The sequence below is a fragment of the Anas platyrhynchos genome, chromosome 7 (genome assembly GCF_047663525.1).
Source record: "Anas platyrhynchos isolate ZD024472 breed Pekin duck chromosome 7, IASCAAS_PekinDuck_T2T, whole genome shotgun sequence".
NCBI classification, from domain to species: domain Eukaryota; kingdom Metazoa; phylum Chordata; class Aves; order Anseriformes; family Anatidae; genus Anas; species Anas platyrhynchos.
The window spans coordinates 21,888,123-21,907,345 of NC_092593.1; the positions used below are offsets into that span (position 1 = coordinate 21,888,123).

Consider the following 19,223-nt stretch of genomic DNA (forward strand, 5'->3'; position numbering starts at 1 on the left):
CTTAACATACACATTCATCTATGTTTTTTTTTCAAAGCATAAAAAAATCAAATTGCTTATTCCATTAATAAATGTTTAAATCAAATTGCTTCTTCCATTAATAAATGTTTCTTTTGTCACTTAAAGTATGTATAGTATTTATTTTCTGTATTCTATCCTTACTTTAGGAATGCCAGATAAGGACAGTATGTCAGGCAGCTCTCTTTGCCAAGTCTCTAAAAACTGTAATAAGGTAAATTGCACCTATTTTTGCCTTTTGGTTTTGGTGGGGGAATTTTTGGTAATAAAAAAAAAAAGAAAAAGCAGTAGTACAGTAGTACAGCATGAAGTTGAAAAGAACTTGGTGAAGTTGTGATGCATATGATTGATACAAGTGCAGTATACAAGTTGTAAGGATTCTTTAGATATTTTATTATAAAACTAGAGAAAGCAAAGTGCTGCTGTTGAAATTTGTGTCACAATTTGGTTGTCATCATTCTGTAAGGAACATGGTAAGGGTGAGAAAGAAAGGCATCCCTGTGACAAGACCCAGTACATAGCCAATGGATCATGAAATTCATAGTTAAGTCCTGTTTGAAGGCTAAACTGAGTCTTAGCTGATGCATAAACATTGTTCTGGCCTTTTGTACAGGGTGAGTTTTCTACTGTGTTCAGAGAGCAGCTTTACATCCCAGGTGCCCTTTGTAAAAAGTTCTGTGCCTTTGGTCTCACCACATCAGGGCCAGCATGAAAGAACTCATGAATATTGCTATGGTGGCATTAAAGTGATTATAATAGTTGGAAGAAATAGTATCAGATGTTGCTGCGAAGGTTCAGAATTTTTGACTTTTTTATGGTGGGAGTAGAAAAGTTACAGTAATACACAGTTGCTTGGATGCCTCCTTTCTGTATATAAGAGTTTAATTAGATGCATTTGTGTGATGTCTTTAAAAGGTTAAAAGATTTTTTTTGTTCCATAAAAAACATATCTTGACAGCAGATAAAGACAATTAATATTTTAGCGTGTTTCCTTAATGCGAAAATAACTACTTCCACCTCTCCCTGTCTGTCTGTCCTGCTTCCTCAAGGGTACTGACCTTTCTTAATTGTCACATTTAGCCTTTATTAAATGTATAAATGTAACAGTATGCAGTTCCTTTTTCTAGAATCTTATTCACTAATGCTGTACCATTTCCTGACAGCCTTACCCTATATGAAAATAAACATTTTTCCATGCACTAGGTAATAATTCTTAGATACTTTCGTATCTTTTCTCTCTAAGCATTTTACAAGCTTTTATAAGTGTTCTCTAAGATATTGGCATTTCAAGGCTGTACATAAGAGTTAAGACAGATCGGGGTCTTGCTTGACCCCTCAAAGAAAGTACCAGGTGTAGAATCCAAACTGAAAGACATTTTATTTTCTGAAGTGGGTAGAGGTAACAAGCTAAAAACATTCTAGGCTGTCCTAGAAGGTGATATTTCTCCATAAATGGGTAGTGATGCTCAGCTAAGGAGCATATGTGCTTTCAGGTCCAAAGTATTTTAGAAATTGGGCAAAGTTTTGTGATTAATATTGCTTCCAGTAGCTTGTTTTTTCTAGCACAAGAGGACTTAATGCACAAAGTAATCTTCACCTGTGTAGGAGATGGAACTTGTCTGGGACAGGCTCAAACATTTCAATGACTTTTGCAAGAATAAGGTCCTTCGCAAACCATATTAACTTCCTTTCCAAGACAGACCAAAAAAACAAAACAAACAAACAAAAAAACAACAACAACCAAAAAAAAAAAGAAAAGCAGCCATCCTTCACCCTCCCACACTCCCACACTCTGTAGACATTTCAGTGGAGAAAAGCTGAGAGAGTAAATACGTGACAGATGCTTGTCACCTTGCTTCATCCCGGAGGATCTCAGATTGTCCCATGACAAATGTGGCAGAACCTACACAGCATAGAAATGATTCATGAATCCTAGTTCTGATTTTGCCATATGGCCATAGTTTTCTCCAATTACGTCAAATGAAAGGTAAGTGCAACAGACACACTTGTGTAGTTTGTTTGCTGTGTGCAAGCTTCATTCCTGCAGGTTAAAACTGTACAACTGTTACAGTGCTTACACAATATGTACATCTTCATGTCTAGCTCTTTTGAATGATCTGGGAGATACTGGGATTGCAGGGACAAATTCCCAGAAGTGTTGCCAGCTATTTGAAATACAAAGTACCAGGACACCAGAAAAAGAGCAATGAATTTGTGTATTTTGTGTGCTTTGTATGTTGTATGGTTATATATGGCTGCAGAAATGGCTACTGCATTGGGACAAGCATTCATCAAGGGAGAGGATTGTGTTTGCAGGTCATCTTTCAGTTATTTTATATCTTTATATGGACAAAATGAGGCCTGTAGGACTGCAACCCCACCCCGTAGAGGGGCCTGCAGGCTATTCTGTAATGGTCAGACAAACACTGAATGAGGACCTTTCTCAAATTCAGAGAAAGTTCCTCGAAATCTTTCATGTGGTAAGAATACATGACACTCTTAGAAGGAGATAACATAATTTCTTCAGAAGTTCAAGTCATAATGATACATTTATATATTTTTTGTTGTTTGTTTTAGTTTCCCAGGAAAGTTTGTATCTATAAATAATTTGCTTCAAATGAAATCAAATATATTCCACTCTTGAAATACAAGATGCATGTTTTTCTCTTTTAGCTTGTGCTGAGCCTTTTACAAGGACTGTAATAGATGATTTTCCATATTTGCTAATTATTTTCATAGCTTAATTTTTTTCTCTTGTCACATCTATTATATTTCTGATGAGTAACACAAGATTTTTCTTTTAATGTATGCCTTGAAATTTTCTCACCATATGGGGATGTTTGGTTTTCCTAGTTCGTTAAAATCTGTTAAAAAAAATCTATTTGGAGAAGGCAGCAAAGAGATTTTCTTTTACCAAACAAGAATTCATTTGCATTTAGGGTTACATTATTGCACATCATTTAATGCAATATAGCAGTTAAATTGAGCATAAAATACTGAGACAGAGTATGTTGCAGCCCTCAGTTATATTTTGAGAAATGGAAACAAAATCAAATTTAAGCCATTTTACATAAGGGAAAATAACACAGCATCTGTCTTTTTAACTAGTCAGTCTAGTATCTGTGCAATGGTCTCACTAGCTCCAGTTTTTGAAAATTCTGGTGGAACAGATCTGGATATAACTGGAGCTGCCAGGTGAATATAACCATAAAGCCAAAATGACAAAATCAATAATAATTTCAAATACATTTTTGGAAAAGATACAGAAGAATGCTTAGAAGGCAGGGGAGGTTGGGCTCCAGCACGCAGACAGAATAGGCAGTGGTTATGTCTTCATATATTACCAGCAGAGCTGGCAGCAGGGTTGCGTGGTTGTTCCCACTACAAGATCCTGTTTTTACAATTTGGCCAGTTTCTCACTGTTTAGGCTGAGTTTTTCACGCTGAGAGTTTACTTCTGGCTGATTTTTAAATTGAAATGGATCAAACCTCTGTGACATTGAGGTTGGGGGAAAATACCTAGCACATGTTAAATAGCTTTTCCCAATGATACACTAGCAATCCTGTCCTTTGGCTTGTAGCTTGACACTTAGGGCTTACTCTGGCAGAAAGGAGTGCCATTTGTGACTCCCTATGGCTAAAATAAGCCATATTGTTAAGCCTTGAAAAATCTGTTGAAACAGGCTCACTAGAGGCGTGTTATAGTTAACCGCTAGCTTCTCCACACAGGCTGTGTGCATTGCATGTGCAGTATTCCCAAACTACACCTTTGGTCCTGTGCTGCTAGGGCATTACTGTGTTGATGCTTAGCAGCAGGTTTTTTCTTGCAGTTGTTCATTCTAGCTGCTAGAGTAACATTTTGATTACTAAGCCACAGACTGTAAATGAAAACAACTGTTGTCTCCCCTGTGCTTTTACACCTTCTACCGGTGCCCAAGTAGGAAATGAGTAAAGAAACAGTCTGTTCTTCTCTGGAGAACAGTACATTGCCAAACAGAGCTGTAGAGGCACAGGAGTTAATGTAGGTAAGAACGGAGCACTGATCCATGCAGAGCTTGAAGCTCCAGTCTACTGCAGAAGTCGGTGCTGTGAGTGTATTTTTTCTGCTGTCAGTAAATGTCTGAAACTCCTTTGCAAACTCTGCCTATGAGATGCCAGGAACAATCTACAGAAAGAGTAAAACTCTGTGACTAATGACAATTACTCTATTTATTCGAGTAGTTGATAGTCAAACCATTCTAACCATGCTAATACATAAGTTTTATGTTGTTTTCTGTAATGAAAGCTCAATATTGCAGTTTGCTAAAAGAATCCCCAAATCCTCAAGAAACTACACAAAAATTCTGCATGAAAGGAAAGCTGAAAAATAATGTGCTTAAAAACAGAATTTCAAGAATGAAGGCTGACTGAGCAGTGTTAATGAAGTCTTCTTATCCGTGTTTGTTATGGTACAGACTTCAATTCTTTGTATTTGTTATGGTACAGACTTTGATTACCTGCTCACATACATTTTTTTCTGTAGTACACTCAAACAACACTCAAACTAAACAACATCTCACTTCAAAAACCATGATAGTTTTCTTTTTGTACAACTTAATCTCGATGACTGCTTCAAAAAAATAGCTACATAAATGTGCCATCTTTTGTTGAAAGTGTGCATCCTGAAAGGAGGAAAGTACTTCTTCATATCCCTTGTGCTGAAGAAAATATATTGAACACAGAAAATGTAAGCAGATTAAGTTGTGCAAATTCAAGCTGTTATCCTTGATACCAGGTGAAGAATATATATATATATATTATTTTTTTTTCTGAAATCTCTTGTTTTATTTCCTTTATCTTCCCTGTATTGTCTTTAGGTTTGTATTGTGATAAAAAGCTGCAGGAGCTCCCTCTAGTGCACGAAGTAATATTGAGAAAACGTGTCAAGTTTGTAAAGCTTACAGGCTGGAACATCATCCCCTTTGTGTTTTTAATGTGATGACTTCAAATCCTCTAGACTGGAAGCTTATTGGAAGTGGTTTATTTGAAGATATTTTGTATAGCACAGCTTCTCAAGGAGGTGCTGAAATGCTTATTTGAAAGCCACCTTTTTATCCATCTTCTTCCCTAGTTAATTTGATGTGATAAAATGTAGATCAATTTTTTTTTTTTTTTTTTTTACTGAACTTCAATTAAGGCATAGGTGCCATGCTGATTTCTTTGCAATTATATAATTGGAATGATTGTGAAAACATGATTTACTATTTTATCAACTCTAAGTGCATTTAATAAGAATATATCTGAGATCCTTTAGTTGACAGAGAAGGACATAATCTAAGTATTAATTCTTAAAATATTGCCACTTTCAACATTGCCAGGCCAATGAGTATTCACTTATTTAAATTTTCAAGCACTCAAGCTCTGGGCATTTGGAAGTATATTGTTTGTGAAGATGACATTACAATTCACTAGATGCAGCCTTGAAGAGCCCATGCAAGACACCAGTAATAATCATGTTCATTCACCAAATTAGCTACTATAGCAGTAAACACAATAATTTCACTTCTGATTTCCCTATATTTCAATTTACTTTTCACAGATGACCAAGGAAAAAGCTTATCTTTTAACATATTCAGTAGATTGTCAACTGTGGAATCTGATAGACCATTAGCAGAACGCTAAGGGAAATGTTTCACATGCTCTTGAAATTCGGAGACTACAAGGCTGAATAAAAAGAAAGAGCAAGAATGCAGGCAGTGTTCTAGCAAGATTGTAGGTGTAATGGCAAGGCATTTGTAAGTGGTAATGTCTCCAATATTCACATAACTGTTATAACAGAGTTGGTTTTCCATGCGTATGGTTTGTATAACTGCCCAACAATGAGAATGTATTAATTCCTGGAGTATCCTGGGTTCCATTCAAGAGCCGGTTGTCCTATACAATGTTAGCATAGCGTTAAAAAAAATATCCCTTTTATTTTGTTTTAAAGTGGTTGCATAAAAGCACTATGTGCAAATATTTCTAAGTAATGTCTTCATGGAGTCCTAACTACTGATTACTTTTAGAGACCTCTGAAATTTTTGCACGATTTTTGCATATATGAAAGTAATATGCTTAGAGGTCTGTTCAAGTTCTTCGTTTTGCTCTGAGTGGAGGTGCTCAGGGTTCAATCATTGTCACAGCTTGTAACAATTTGGCTAGTGCAGAGGCTGTGCATATAGTCCCTGGCAATGAGTCACATGGTGACAGCATATGGCAGGAGAGATAACAAAGAAAGAAGTGTGAGATGAGTAGGAGTTTGTGACAAATACATTTTTCATACGTTAGTGATGAACTTCATCATGAAAAATGTGAAGGTCTGTATATCATCAGAGCTCTTTAATGTGAACAAAATTGTTAGTAGGGCTGCAGATTTACATAAGTAGGTTTTGCCTAAGCTAAATTGTTGCAAAACCACCAGGGAAGGTTTTGGGACATCACTTTCTCCAGTTCCAGCCACGTGGAGATGATATACAGCTGTAGGCCTCCCTTCCAAACACCAGAGTGAATAGCGATGCCTCAAAGAAAAACTTGCGCTGCCTCATCTTCTGTTATCCGGTTCAGCTGTCTGATGATCTGTAAAATATCTGTGATCCGTGATTTCATTGTGTATTTTGAATTCTGGAGATCCTAATGGCAGTTTCTGTTGGAAACCATTTCTTCTGCTGTAGCTAATCATATAATTGAGCTTCAATCTGACCAAGAGAGAACTAGCCAGAGTAGTCCCAGAATGGAACCTACAGTTGTTATTAGTGATTCTCATTTGATCTATAACAATACCAGAATAAATAGCGTTGTAGAGGAGAAACAAAAAGACAAAACCCAGAATACTTGGTCTGAATTGCTGCACTTCTACCAGCATACATATCAGAATAACTTAATTTCTGTTCATCACATACTTGATCCAGTTCAAGGATTGCTGGTCTTTTAAGCCCTTCTGTGAATTTGGAAGAAAAAAATATGAACCTTTCTTTTTGTAATGAGGAGTTTTCACTGTGATGGCCCTAAGGACAGCTCTAGGGATAAACAGAGCTGGATACAATGACGGTGAGATTGGTAAGAGAGAGGCAAGACTTCTCTTGGTAGATGACTTAAACATTTTGCAGGAAAGGTTAGAATTTTGCAATCTGAAGGTCCTAAAGAAATAATTTAAAATAAAATTTTGTCCTCATTTTCAAAGAGCAGTAACAACGCTGGACTAGGATTAAATATATCTAGGCATATTTCAGTTTTAAAATAGAAGCTAATTGCCACATATATGTTGAGAGAAGATAATGGGAAAAATCATGAATAATACCCGATAGTACAGCACAGATGTGTTGTCAGCACCTTAAGACAGAGCTTCTCTTTTCAATCACAACTGCAGAACATTCCTGGAATAACCACTGCCTATTGCTCAGGAATGGAAAACTAAGCTTGGAAAATCTAAGCTTGTTTGTTTGTTTTGTCAGCCTTTGTTGCAAACTGTGCATATCCTAAAGCCTTGCAATTCTGTTTTGTGCTGGGTGCTGTGATACAAAGGAGAGAAGGAGGCCTCTGCTAAAGAGAGCTTCTAGTCACAGAAGAGACTGAGTGGCTGTCAGATAGAAAGGTGCTGGTTGCCTCATAACATTGTAAGGCATGGGGTTCATATGTGTGCCTACATTTCAGCTGTGTTTCCTTACAGGAGCTTCCTGTCATCAGTCCTTGATGTGATCATCCTTAGGGACACAGGGTGGTAGGAATAAATTCAGAAAACAATAGACAAATGGAAAACTACGTGATAAATATTGCTTTGATTTAGTGTTTGAAGAGAATCTAATGGACAGTTCCCATTTGTCAGAGTAGCAATGCTGAACAAGAACAGTAAGCAAGTACTCAGCTTCTCCTTGAGTAACCTCCCCATAGTAGGATTGGAGAGGTGCTTGGGGGCAATGTGGGAAGGCAATTTGGCTGTAGAGACATTTCCCTTTTCTTGGAAGGAAGTGTGTTTTCCCCTTCTTGTCTAGTTGAATGAGTATTATAGTTTAGATAAATAAAATACAATGAATAAAGGAAAAAATAAAAAATTCCTAGAAGATGCTACAATTTGTAGAACACTGAATATTGTGAAGCAGCTATGGGAAGTTCTTTCAAAATGAAAAATCACTCTTACTTTCAGTTGTGCTCAGAAACATAGCATATTGCCTCACCTGCCAGTGCTGGCAAGGGCAGTCTGATAATATATACCGTGGAGTCACATTTGATGACTCTTGCTCCTTGGCTGTGTCTTCTGTGAGATTCTGTCCCAACCCATAAAAACATGCACATATGCTCCATTTATCTCTTGCAGTTGAAAGGCAGAAAGAGTGGGTAATTATACTGAGAAAAAAAGATAGTCCTTTTCAAGGTTCATGTCTTCAGACAAGTCAAGCGTATACAAGTAACACATTTGGCACTTATATTTGAAACAGCAAAATGAATTTTTTGAATCTTGTAATTATTTTCTCAAGTTTGGCAGAAAAATTGGATCAGGGATCTTAAAATCAGATTTCATATAGTCACTCATATCATCACTCACAGAGCATTTTGACTTCTTTTCCTACAATGCATACAGGAAATTAGTATTCCACAAAGTCAAATATAGTTCTGAGTCAGTAAGAAGTAATCAATGTGTCTGATCTGATCATTTAGCAGCATCTTTTTATAGCTGAGTACAGATGACAAATATTTGAGAGGTTAATAAATGGTGGAGAAAAGTAAGCTGTCCAGTGACTTTGTTTTTCTTTTTGTGTTACTGGGACGTGAGCCAGGAGCCCATTGTAGTGGCTCCACACAGAGTACCACCACCAAAACACGTTTGGTCTGTGGTGCTCAGTTAGAGCCCTCCTGAACGAAAAATGCTGAAGCAAAAATGTCAGATATCTACAACAGAGCTGAAAATGTAATTGGACCATTATTTCCAGTGATCGTTAGAAGCAAGTACAGTTCAGGTATTTAAAGATTTATGATTTATGACTTTTCATTATTTATTCCTTTTGTAAATTTCCTTCTGGAAGAAAGCTTGGCACAAGAATGTGAACGTTTGATCTCTGTGTGTTTTATCATCAGTGATGCAGCTGTCTTAAAATTAAAGATAGCAGTTAGTGAGGAAATAGGAATACACATAGCTGAGTTGGCTAGCAGAGAAATGAAGAGAATACATAATTTAGGTTCCAAAATAAGAATGCAAAAAAAAAGCGTACTTCTAATACCAGTTATTAATACTGCTGCTAATTAGGTTTACTCAGCCACACTTGTTTTCATCTTAGGAAATGATCTTATATAAACAATTTGTGTAATAACCTTAAATATGAACTGTATGGAGAAAGAGCCAGTAACATAATGGGCAGAATTATGGTTAAGACTTCATAGTAACTGGACCTCCCAGTACTGCTTTGCCCACCCTCACTCTTTAAGGTAGCTGACTTCAAAAACATGAACCTGAGGAGGCATATAGAAGCATCTTCGCTTATGCCACTCTTCCCTTATAGCATTTTGCACAGTGGCACAGCTGTTTACTTCTCTCCTGAACCCATTTTTCTGGCCCAGTCCACCCGTGAGACCCACAAATGCCAGCAGTGGCACTAGGGGAAGGGGCAGGAGCGGGTGGCTGGGCAGTAGTACAGTAGATCCTGCCCAGGGAGAGCTGCGGTGCTGTCGCCACCCTTCTGTGGCAGCTCCAGGTGACCTGCACCAGGACTGTGAGGCCTGTCGCCTTCTCGCTGCATCTGGCTGCATGGGCCCTCTTTTCAGTCACACTGCTGCTCCTGCCTGCCCTGTGGTAAGGGAGCAGAACTGTCAGAAGCGTGTCAGCCTTTTCTTCTGAGCTTAATTTTCTGCTCTTTAAGCTGAAAATTAGCTTCCTGGCCAGAGCCAGAACAAGCCATGGGACAGCCTGGATGTGGGGTTCAAGGAGGGGCTGCACCACAGCAGTTGTGCTTGAGGCTGCTGTGATTTCTGAGGCCTGAGATACCTAACTGCACAACGTGCTGCCAGGTCTGTCAGCTATGGGCTGTGAGAATTCCTCCTGCCCCAAACCTGGCATCTCTGCCAGCCTTCTTCAGCTGCCGGGAGGCAGAGGGGCAACAGGCAGGACTTCTTTTGTCAGGCCAGCTTGCAGCACCATTGCAATTCACTGCTAAATCACTAATGAATGTGTATGGTTTCAGTCTCCTGTGACTAAATACAGATTTGTATGATGTCTTCCTGTTTTGGCTGTAAAATATACATGCAGAACCAGGCAAATATTTGTTCACCTGTCCCTCCCTACTCTTGGGTTGTCTTAATTGTGTTCAGAGCCAGTCTAGATCAGGGATTGAGGTCTACAAACTGCTGGGCTCTGGCAGCTATTCCAAATGAGTAAGGGAAATGGATCCAGGAGAAGCCTTTTGTTACTAGCTGCACAAGGTTCCTCATCTTGGCAATACTTTAGTGGTCCACAAGGTAAAACATACTCATGCCCCGTCCCCTCCACTTTCTCCACTCCCTCCCCCCCCCAATTCAGTTCACAGTCACCAGATCTCAGTGTTAGTTTCTGCAGATCTCGGGAGAACATTGGAAAAAAAAAAAAAAAAGTCTCTTGATGAAACTGTAAATGTAAGGCTTCTGGTATTCCTTTTCCCGTAAACATATAGCCACTGCTCCACAGCAGTCGTAGACCTCTTTGTGTAATAGAGTGGCTCTCCTGTCTTCCTGAGATAGTGGTCCAAATAGGGGGAAGGAGAAGAGAGAGAGAAACCAGGAGGTTGCCTGAACATTACTCAGTCTGCTCAGTTTCTTCAGCATTACAGTCTGTGTTCTTGAAAGACTGTCTTTTGTCTGGCTTTTCTGCTGTGAAGTTTTGGGGTAGAGAGCATGGACTGCTGCCTGGAAAGAGCTGCGTGGCCTCATGGCGCTATAGATACATGGCAATCCCTCTGGGAGGATGTACCTCTCTTTCACCAAGATAGCCTCTTAGATTGTCATGGAGAAGCTGAAAGTTCCTACGTTATTGCAGAAATGATTGATTTTTTGAAGACAAACAAATCTGTGTGAATACACTAGGTGAGTTCAGTATTTCCAGGCAAGCTGGTTTGGATTGCAGTTATTAAATTTCTCCTGTAATAGCAAGCATTAACTGTTCATCTTCACACTATGATTTGCTTAACCTAATACAGCAGTCCTTATCTTTTATACAGCCCACAAAGGTCTTCACTAAAGAGTCAATTAAGCCAAAGAAGATTTGGAGATCATATGTAAAAGGAGGTGAGTGGTTGAGAGATGGTAAGGACAGAATTTCAGTTGGACAAAGCAGTATTTTTAGCAGTGATGTGAAAATTAATACCAACATTAAGAGGTACTAGGAGAAAGGGGATAGATTACAAAATGCATACAATAGATCCCTTTCCATTTCTCAGGGACAGGGTTGATTCTGTGATATCCCTAAAAGCCAGACATCACAGAATTTACAGAGCTTGGGCTACATACTGAGAGAGGTAAAAAGAGGTCATTTCTTTCAGAAACATACTGTGGTGGATTGGGATGTAAAGAGATGGGGTTAGCTAGGGAAAATATCAAGTAGAGTAATTTCATCTCTCTATTAGTCTTGGATTAATTATTTTCAGTGTTCTGTGGGCTTTTGTGGAGCCATTTTTTTTCTCAAGTTGCAATAAAGATCCATTTAGCAACAGAAGCAGCCCAGAATATGCTTAGAGATGTCTATTCTCGGCTAGTTAGCAGGGCAGACATGCTGAAATTCACAACAATGAAAACAAATGTGAACAGGCCTGGTTTAAATAGTAGCAAGTTAGGCAATTGCAAGCTCTGTAGGAAGTTAGGAGGGAAGGAACAAATTTACAGAAGAAATCTTTATTATTCTCCAGTTCTAATTCTGTTTTGCTCAGATTGGCAGGAATAACTAGTATTATTCTTTATTGTTTTCTTGGGGAATACTTACTGTTCACACAGATGTGCATTAGCTCATTTGTATTTTATTTACTGATTATTCCAATCGTATTATGGAATTAATATGAAAAACAGGGCATATTAATCCATATTTTTCAGAATGACACTGAATTAACTGATTGTATATACAGCAGTTATGAGTTTCATTTCATGCTGGTAAATTTGTGAGACCACAATTAGGTTTTGCCATAAAAGAAAAGTTCCTCCTTACGTTTTTTAGCCAATACTTCCTCCCTGAATTTATGCTGTTGGACTTTTCCTGTTGCTGAGTCAGATGATGATGTTTCCTCCTAGCAGACGGGGATTATGATGCTGATAAGTTGTCCTCAGACGATGCACATTGCTTCTTGTTGCTTGGTTCTGTTCCTGTTAGATCTGTCTGGCTCATCGTGTTTAGGGGAGCTGTGACGATGCTGGTGCATGCCAGTCAGAGATAGGAACTGTCTGGTGTCAGAACCACTAGGAAGAAGGGCGCTACCCTAAGGAGACTACAACCCAGTTTTAAGACAAAAGCACCCAGTAGATGGGTGCACACAAAGTGCAGTGTTTGATGTGGATGGGACAGGTGACAGGTTTGGCATATCAGCAGCTGAGGCTTTGTAGACATGCTTTTGTAGACATGGAGAAATAGAAGTTTTAAGGAAGATAAAAAGGTTGTTTAGTGGATATTTGCCAAGAGCAGAATGCTTGTCTCTTTCACTGAAGTACAAATATGTAAATTAAACAGAAGTGCTTGAATGGGTTTTGTTTATGACAGAAGACTGTAGGCTGTTGAAGTAAAGTAATACTTGGCTGAAAGAAGGTTTGTGCTTTTTAAAAATGTGTTCTGGTCTAGCCATCAGTGTGGGATTTCTTTCCCCTGTTTACTTTCATATACTATAGAAGCAACCATTTACCTGCATTAGAAAATAAACTCTATGTAGACAGAAAACATCTATGTAGATCATTAAAAAATCACACGATCTCCTTTTGTGAAGTAGCGTAACAGATGATTTTGCACTGGGTATTGTTAGATTGTTCCTTCTCAGTTTCATTTTTATCAAGAATTTATTTCTGAAAAGGATGACAGGAAGAAGACTAAGGAGTAGGTAGGGCAGCTGGAATCTGAGACAGATGTGTTACACTCCTTCAGTGTTTCTTCATTTCATGTATGTTCACACAATGCACTGTCCTGAACTTGGAGAAGAAGGAACCTGGAATCACCAGAAGAGCCATAAAATGGGTTTAAATTAACTTCTCTTCCCTGCTTGCCGGAGGCTTTACATTGTTGCTGACCTCCCCAGGGAATTCAGGAGGTAACCTTCAACCCCCACTAGCCCTGTCTCACTTTGATGGTTTTTCCTTTCTCTGTTAAAAATCATTATAAAATGCTCAGGATGAAATTGTAGGCACTAGACTTCCAGGATTTCACTTGCAGCATTCAGCAGTGTTTTCAGTTGCTCATTCTCATCACTTGTCAGTGATGTGAATAGATACTGTCATCCCCATTTTACAGATGGAGAAGTTGAAACACTTGGAGGTGGAATGACTAGCTGGGGTCATACAGTAAATAAACTGGTATCACTCAGGAGACAGTGGGGCTCTTGGCTCACTTGGGTGACGTTTTGACTACATTAAAGTCAAGAGTTTTAATAGGGTCACAGTTTCACCCCTTAATTTGCACTCCATCCAGTTTTGGCACCCTTGAGCTTGGTATGAAATCACATCTAAAAGCTGACCGCACAGTCCTCAGTGGGCAGTGCTGGTGGCTGGGTGTGATCAAAGTACAGGTGAGAGCATCCCATCCTATGCATCTAGAGGCATGGTTCCTGGGAGCTTTGGAGGTGTGTGCATGCGTGTGTGCACAACTTACACAGGAACCTGGGAGCAAGTGAAATAAATACTCCAGAAGCTCGTTAGTCTTTAATTTCTCTTCAGTTTGCTTCTGAATGGTTGTTGTATACCTAAAGCATGTATGAGTGGCAAGTCTTAAAAAACAGTAACCTTACAGCCTAATATTTATTGTACTTTTACATCTTCAGCATTATAGTTTGTTTTCTCAAGATGTAAATAATTTCAGGTAAACATACTATTAAAGCCATGGAAACTAATACATCAGTAATTCTTGTAAGAGACAATTAAAAAACTATTTATTGTTCTGTAGATTAAAAAAATGCAGCAGCAGAGAAGCCAGTAACAATGCTGAGTTGAGATCCCTTATGACAACCGTAGTCACACCTCTGTCAGAATATCAGGAATGCTCACAGTGGAGTTAACGTTTTCTGACATTTTATTCAATGCATGCAGTGTAGTTATAGCAGCTGTTTCATTGTAGCAGGGAAGTAGAAAAATGACAGGAAAATAAGACATCATTAGCCATGTTCTGGATTTTTTTTGTGCACTGGTCATAGTCTGTTTCAATATTCTTTTTCCCTTTGACATTCACAGTGAAGTATTATTTTTGGTAATGGCTGAATCATTTTGTGTTAAAAGGATGGACATTTACCATTTGTCAAGGAAACATTGTAGAAATGTTAAATAATGCAATTTCAATTTAACTTTCTAAAATAAATTTGCTACACTGGTTGTATTTGGGAATTCAAAGAGACGCATTTTGCTGTTTATGCTATTAATGCACACAGCTTACTAAAGAAAAGCAATTTTAGAATGTATTTAAAAATACAGGTTTACATTGCATTATGTTTAAAGAATACAGATTTTAAGTCATCATTACTCTGAGTAGTTTGATAATAGCCCATTTACTGATAGTATCCAAAGCATTTTACAAATGTTGGAATTATTAGTGTTTTTTGTTTTTTGTTTTTTTTTCCAAGAAGGGGAAAGTGAAACATGATGTAATTACTTGTAATCTATGTGGAGTCATGCAGCCAATGGAGTCATTAAAAGAAATAAAACTGAGCTGTCTTAACCATTGGTCATGACAATTTCTACTAGTCTGTTATGTTTGGTTTAGTTAGCTTGTACTTATCTCTGGCTATTTGGCTTACAATTGCTGTAGTTTTGTGAAGTTCATAAGATTTCTGAGATGTGATTCTTTTCCTGTTTCTGTGGAGATTCCATGATTTTGCAAACATCCTTAGGACTCTGTGGTTTCATCCATCCCTACTTTGTCCTGCTTCCCACTTCTGCTGCTTATAGATGCTTCTTTAGAAGGTATGGTTGTCTTTTCTGAGCATGGTCCTGTGCAGACCCAGGAGCTGGGCTTGATGATCCTTGTGGGTCCCTTCCAACTCAGGGTATTCTATGATTCTGTGATTCTTTTCTGTGAATTTTGAAAAGGGGTATATAGATTGGAGAAAGAGTGAAAAGAATATGAAGGTGAGAACTGTTGTAACTTTTGCTAATTTTGAGCTCTATCTCTATTCACTGGCTGTACTTCCAGTGTGTATTGCATTGTGAGAATGTTTTTTGTATGTTTTATTTCTTGTCTAGTGGACCAGGAAGGGTAGCAATTGTCTTTCAGGTCATTTATACAAGGAGAGTCAAGCACAGTCCTAAATGACAGACACCAGAAGACAGAGGCAGTAAGAGCTAAAGATGCTCTAGTTCCTGAAATATGCTTAGGAGAATCAAATGCCATGGGCCTGATTTGAAGCCACTTAACCAGTGCTCTCAGTGATTTTGGATTAGACACTAAATCACCAATAGCATCAACTTCTGAGGGTGTAAAACAAATAAACCTCATAGTGATGTGCCTGTTGCTGCTGCCACCTTTCAACTTGTGTGGCTTTTGTCCTGTGTTTCTTCTGGATCCCCAGCCAGCCAGCAGGAAAATAGATGTCACTTGCAATTCTTTTCAATGCCCTGGTTGGAAATAAGGGATCAACAGTACTGCACAGGTTTATCTCATCACCCTGGTAACCTCACATGCCATGCTTAACTCCAGTAAATACAGAAACTTGTTCTCTGTTCAGAGATGAGCTATGCTGAGGTCATGGGAAAACAAAACAAAACAACAAAAACATGATTCATTGAGATTCATTAACATCTATTTTATTCTTAGTTATTTGCAAGGCACAATTGCTACCTTAAAATTTGAGAGTAATACATGTATGTTAGGCCCCCTCCACGATTTGATTCCCTAGATCCAAATTGCTGTAGATATAAAGTATTAATTCATATGTAAAGGCTCAGAAGAAACATCCCTTTACAGGGTATTTAAGGGGAATGGAAAAATGTATGTCTCATATGAGAGACATTCTTACCTTTTTGTTTAGCAGATTTAAATAACGCAACAAATACAGACCTCATGTTAGGTCTCTATTTTATTGTTATTCATTATTTATTTGTTTGTTCAGTAATGTAAGAAGCACAGAAATAAAGGTGGCCCATGCCCTATAATTTGTAATCTAAGGCCCATTTCTTCAGAGAAGTCATGAAGTTCTATGTAAAGATGTACATAAATGTTAAAGATGTACATAAAGTTATACACATGAATAAGTCCTATTTAGATCTATGGTGTTGCCCTCATGCAGAAGTATATTTGAATCTTCAAAGGACTGGAGGCTATAATTATTACTTACTCTGCTTCACCTCCAATTTAAAGAGAGTTTTGTGACTGGCTTCGTGAATGGTTTGCTTGAATGTGAATCCATAAATGTATAGTGATCAAGTTTGTTAATGTTAAACTGAAAGGCATTTTATCACAGTTTCTCTTCTCTTTCCACTTATCCCTTCCAACACCTACAGTCCCCTCTTTGCCACTCTCCAGACCCATTTGCTTCTTCTCCCCTGCAGCGGGAGGATCAGAAGATTGTAGTGTGGGCACTGATTGGAAAAGGGCAAGAAGTAGCTAAAGCTCAGGATGGTACTGCTGTGCTTGTCGTTACTGTGGCCAGGAGATGGACAACGATTTGTATAATTGGCTTATGTATTTGAGCTCTTCACCTAATAACTTTTCCCCTTATTCAGACGTCCTGAAAAACATGATTAACAAGTAGCCCCAGGTATTGCAACATCTATGTGCTTTCATCGTATTAATTCTTGAAAGATACTGGAATGTGTAAAGAAGGTAATTAAACACTGCTGTCTGCTATTGTAAGGGAAGAGCTACTTCATTATTTCTCAGTGCTTTCTAAGTATCATTTAATGGAGGATCCAAAACTGTAAGGACTCATAAAACATATCTTGGAGTTCAGTCATATTGTGACTATTATTGTAAGATATGATCCCATATCTGATCCCCCAGATATCTGAATTGCAGATATCTGAATTGCAGATATCTGGGGGATCAGATATGGGATCATATCTGATCTGGTGGGAAGTTGGTATAGGAACACTGTATCTGCTTTTAACTAACTGATATTACATTTCTCTGGCTTTAGAGCATGACTTGCCTTTCTATTACAAGCTCAGTCCAAGCCCTGTGGTTCTATTTCTTGCATTTAATCTCATTGTTAGTGTAGCCAGAGTTCACTGCAATATCTTGTAGAGGCTGCAGTTTTGGAGGTGCTCCTTGCTGGCTGTGTCTTTAAAGCATCAATGAAACTGTTCCTCAGTGGGAGTGACTTGCTTTCTTGAGACCAGGGTTGCTGCTCAGGGTTGTATTACTGATAATCTTTTTTAAGCGTCACCTTGTGGTTGAACTACATTTAGACATGCAAAGGTGTCCTTGAAAATTGCACAGTACCATACAGTAAGAGTAAAAGGTACTTAAGAAAGCATCTAATCCATCCCTGGGCCACCTGCACTATTAACTGTTCCCGACACTCCTGACATACTTTGGGTTTCCTCGCAAGCCTCTGAAGATGGAGGAACCACATCTCCCTGGCAATCTGTGCCAGTATTATTGTCCACACTGCTAGAAAAGCTTCCCCAATGTCTAATGTGAATTCTTTCTCACAGCAATTTCAACCATTTTCTGATCTCTACGTGATGGACTTGGTCACTTCTTTTCAAAGGCCTTTTAAATCTGAAGACTTTTTTTGTCTACTCCTTCTTCCGAATCGATCAGTGTTGCTACCTGGTCATGGAAGGAAATTAGATCAGTTCAGCATGATTGTTCTTGATTAATATGTCATTTGTTATTCATCTCCCTGTTCTTTTCCAGGTGCTTACAAATTGACTGTTTTTCTGGGAAGACAAGTTAAGCTGACAGGTCTTTAATGTTTCAGCTCTTCCTTTTTCCATTTTTCTTCTGCTGCTTAGTTCCCAGGAGTTCTCAGAGATGACTGTTCATGGTTCTGAGATGTTCTCAGCTGTCTTTAAGTTTTTTCAGGCTCTTCAGTTTTCCTGCATGAAATTCTATAAACCCACCTGATCTGAAAATACCTTATTTACATAAATTTTTTTATGCCTTTTTTTTCCAGGCTGAGATTTTAATCCTTTAACTCTGCTACTAGAGCTACTAGCCACCTCTCATAGAATCATAGAATCATAGAATATCCTGAGTTGGAAGGGACCCTTAAGGATCATCAAGTCCAACTCTTGACACCGCACAGGTCTACCCAAAAGTTCAGACCATGTGACTAAGCGCACAGTCCAATCTCTTCTTAAATTCAGTCAGGCTCGGTGCAGTGACCACTTCCCTGGGGAGCCTGTTCCAGTGTGCAACCACTCTCTCTGTGAAGAACTTCCTCCTGATGTCAAGCCTAAACTTCCCCTGCCTCAGCTTAACCCCGTTCCCGCGGGTCCTGTTGCTGGTGTTAACGGAGAAAAGGTCTCCTGCCTCTCGACACCCCCTTACGAGGAAGTTGTAGACTGCGATGAGGTCTCCCCTCAGCCTCCTCTTCTCCAGGCTGAACAGGCCCAGTGCCCTCAGCCGTTCCTCGTACGTCTTCCCCTCCAGGCCTTTCACCATCTTCGTAGCCCTCCTCTGGACACTCTCCAACCTCTGTTACTGATCTTTTCAGTAAACATTGACACAAAAAATAAATTTACTTCTGGCCTTTTTGAATTATCTGTCACCAGATGTCCTTCTGTTGAGTAGTAGATCAACACTTTTCCTTGTCTTTGTTTACTGTTAATGTACTTGTGGAATATGTTTGTTATTCTTTAACTCCTTTTAGCTTATTCTTGCTTCCCTATGACCCCTTCAAGAAATCTAGCTATTGGTATTCCATTTTCATGGCATTTCTTCTTCCTAGTGTATTGTTACTACTTTGATGTTCTTACTTCCTTTTGTGAGGTTCTGATAAGGGATCATTTCACGAGATCACCTTCAGCCAGGACATCTTCTGCTTTCACAGTTGGTCTTTCTGTGTTGGTCAGAATCAAATATAGGAGAACAGCTCTTCTTATTGCACG

The 19,223-nt window shown here is 38.7% G+C and overlaps 1 protein-coding gene across 20 annotated transcripts in view; it reads left to right on the forward strand.

Moving 5' to 3' along the window:
• RAPGEF4 (Rap guanine nucleotide exchange factor 4) overlaps positions 1 to 19,223 on the forward strand; it is a 152,146-nt gene that overhangs the window by 74,942 nt on the left and 57,981 nt on the right. For 14 of the 20 annotated variants that reach the window (XM_072040943.1, XM_072040944.1, XM_072040948.1 and 11 more), the window contains one exon: positions 168 to 232. The exons of the other annotated variants lie outside the window; for them this stretch is intronic. In XM_072040943.1, the coding sequence (XP_071897044.1) occupies positions 168 to 232 (65 nt within the window). The remainder of the gene's footprint in view (positions 1 to 167; positions 233 to 19,223) is intronic. 20 annotated transcript variants of the gene reach the window in all.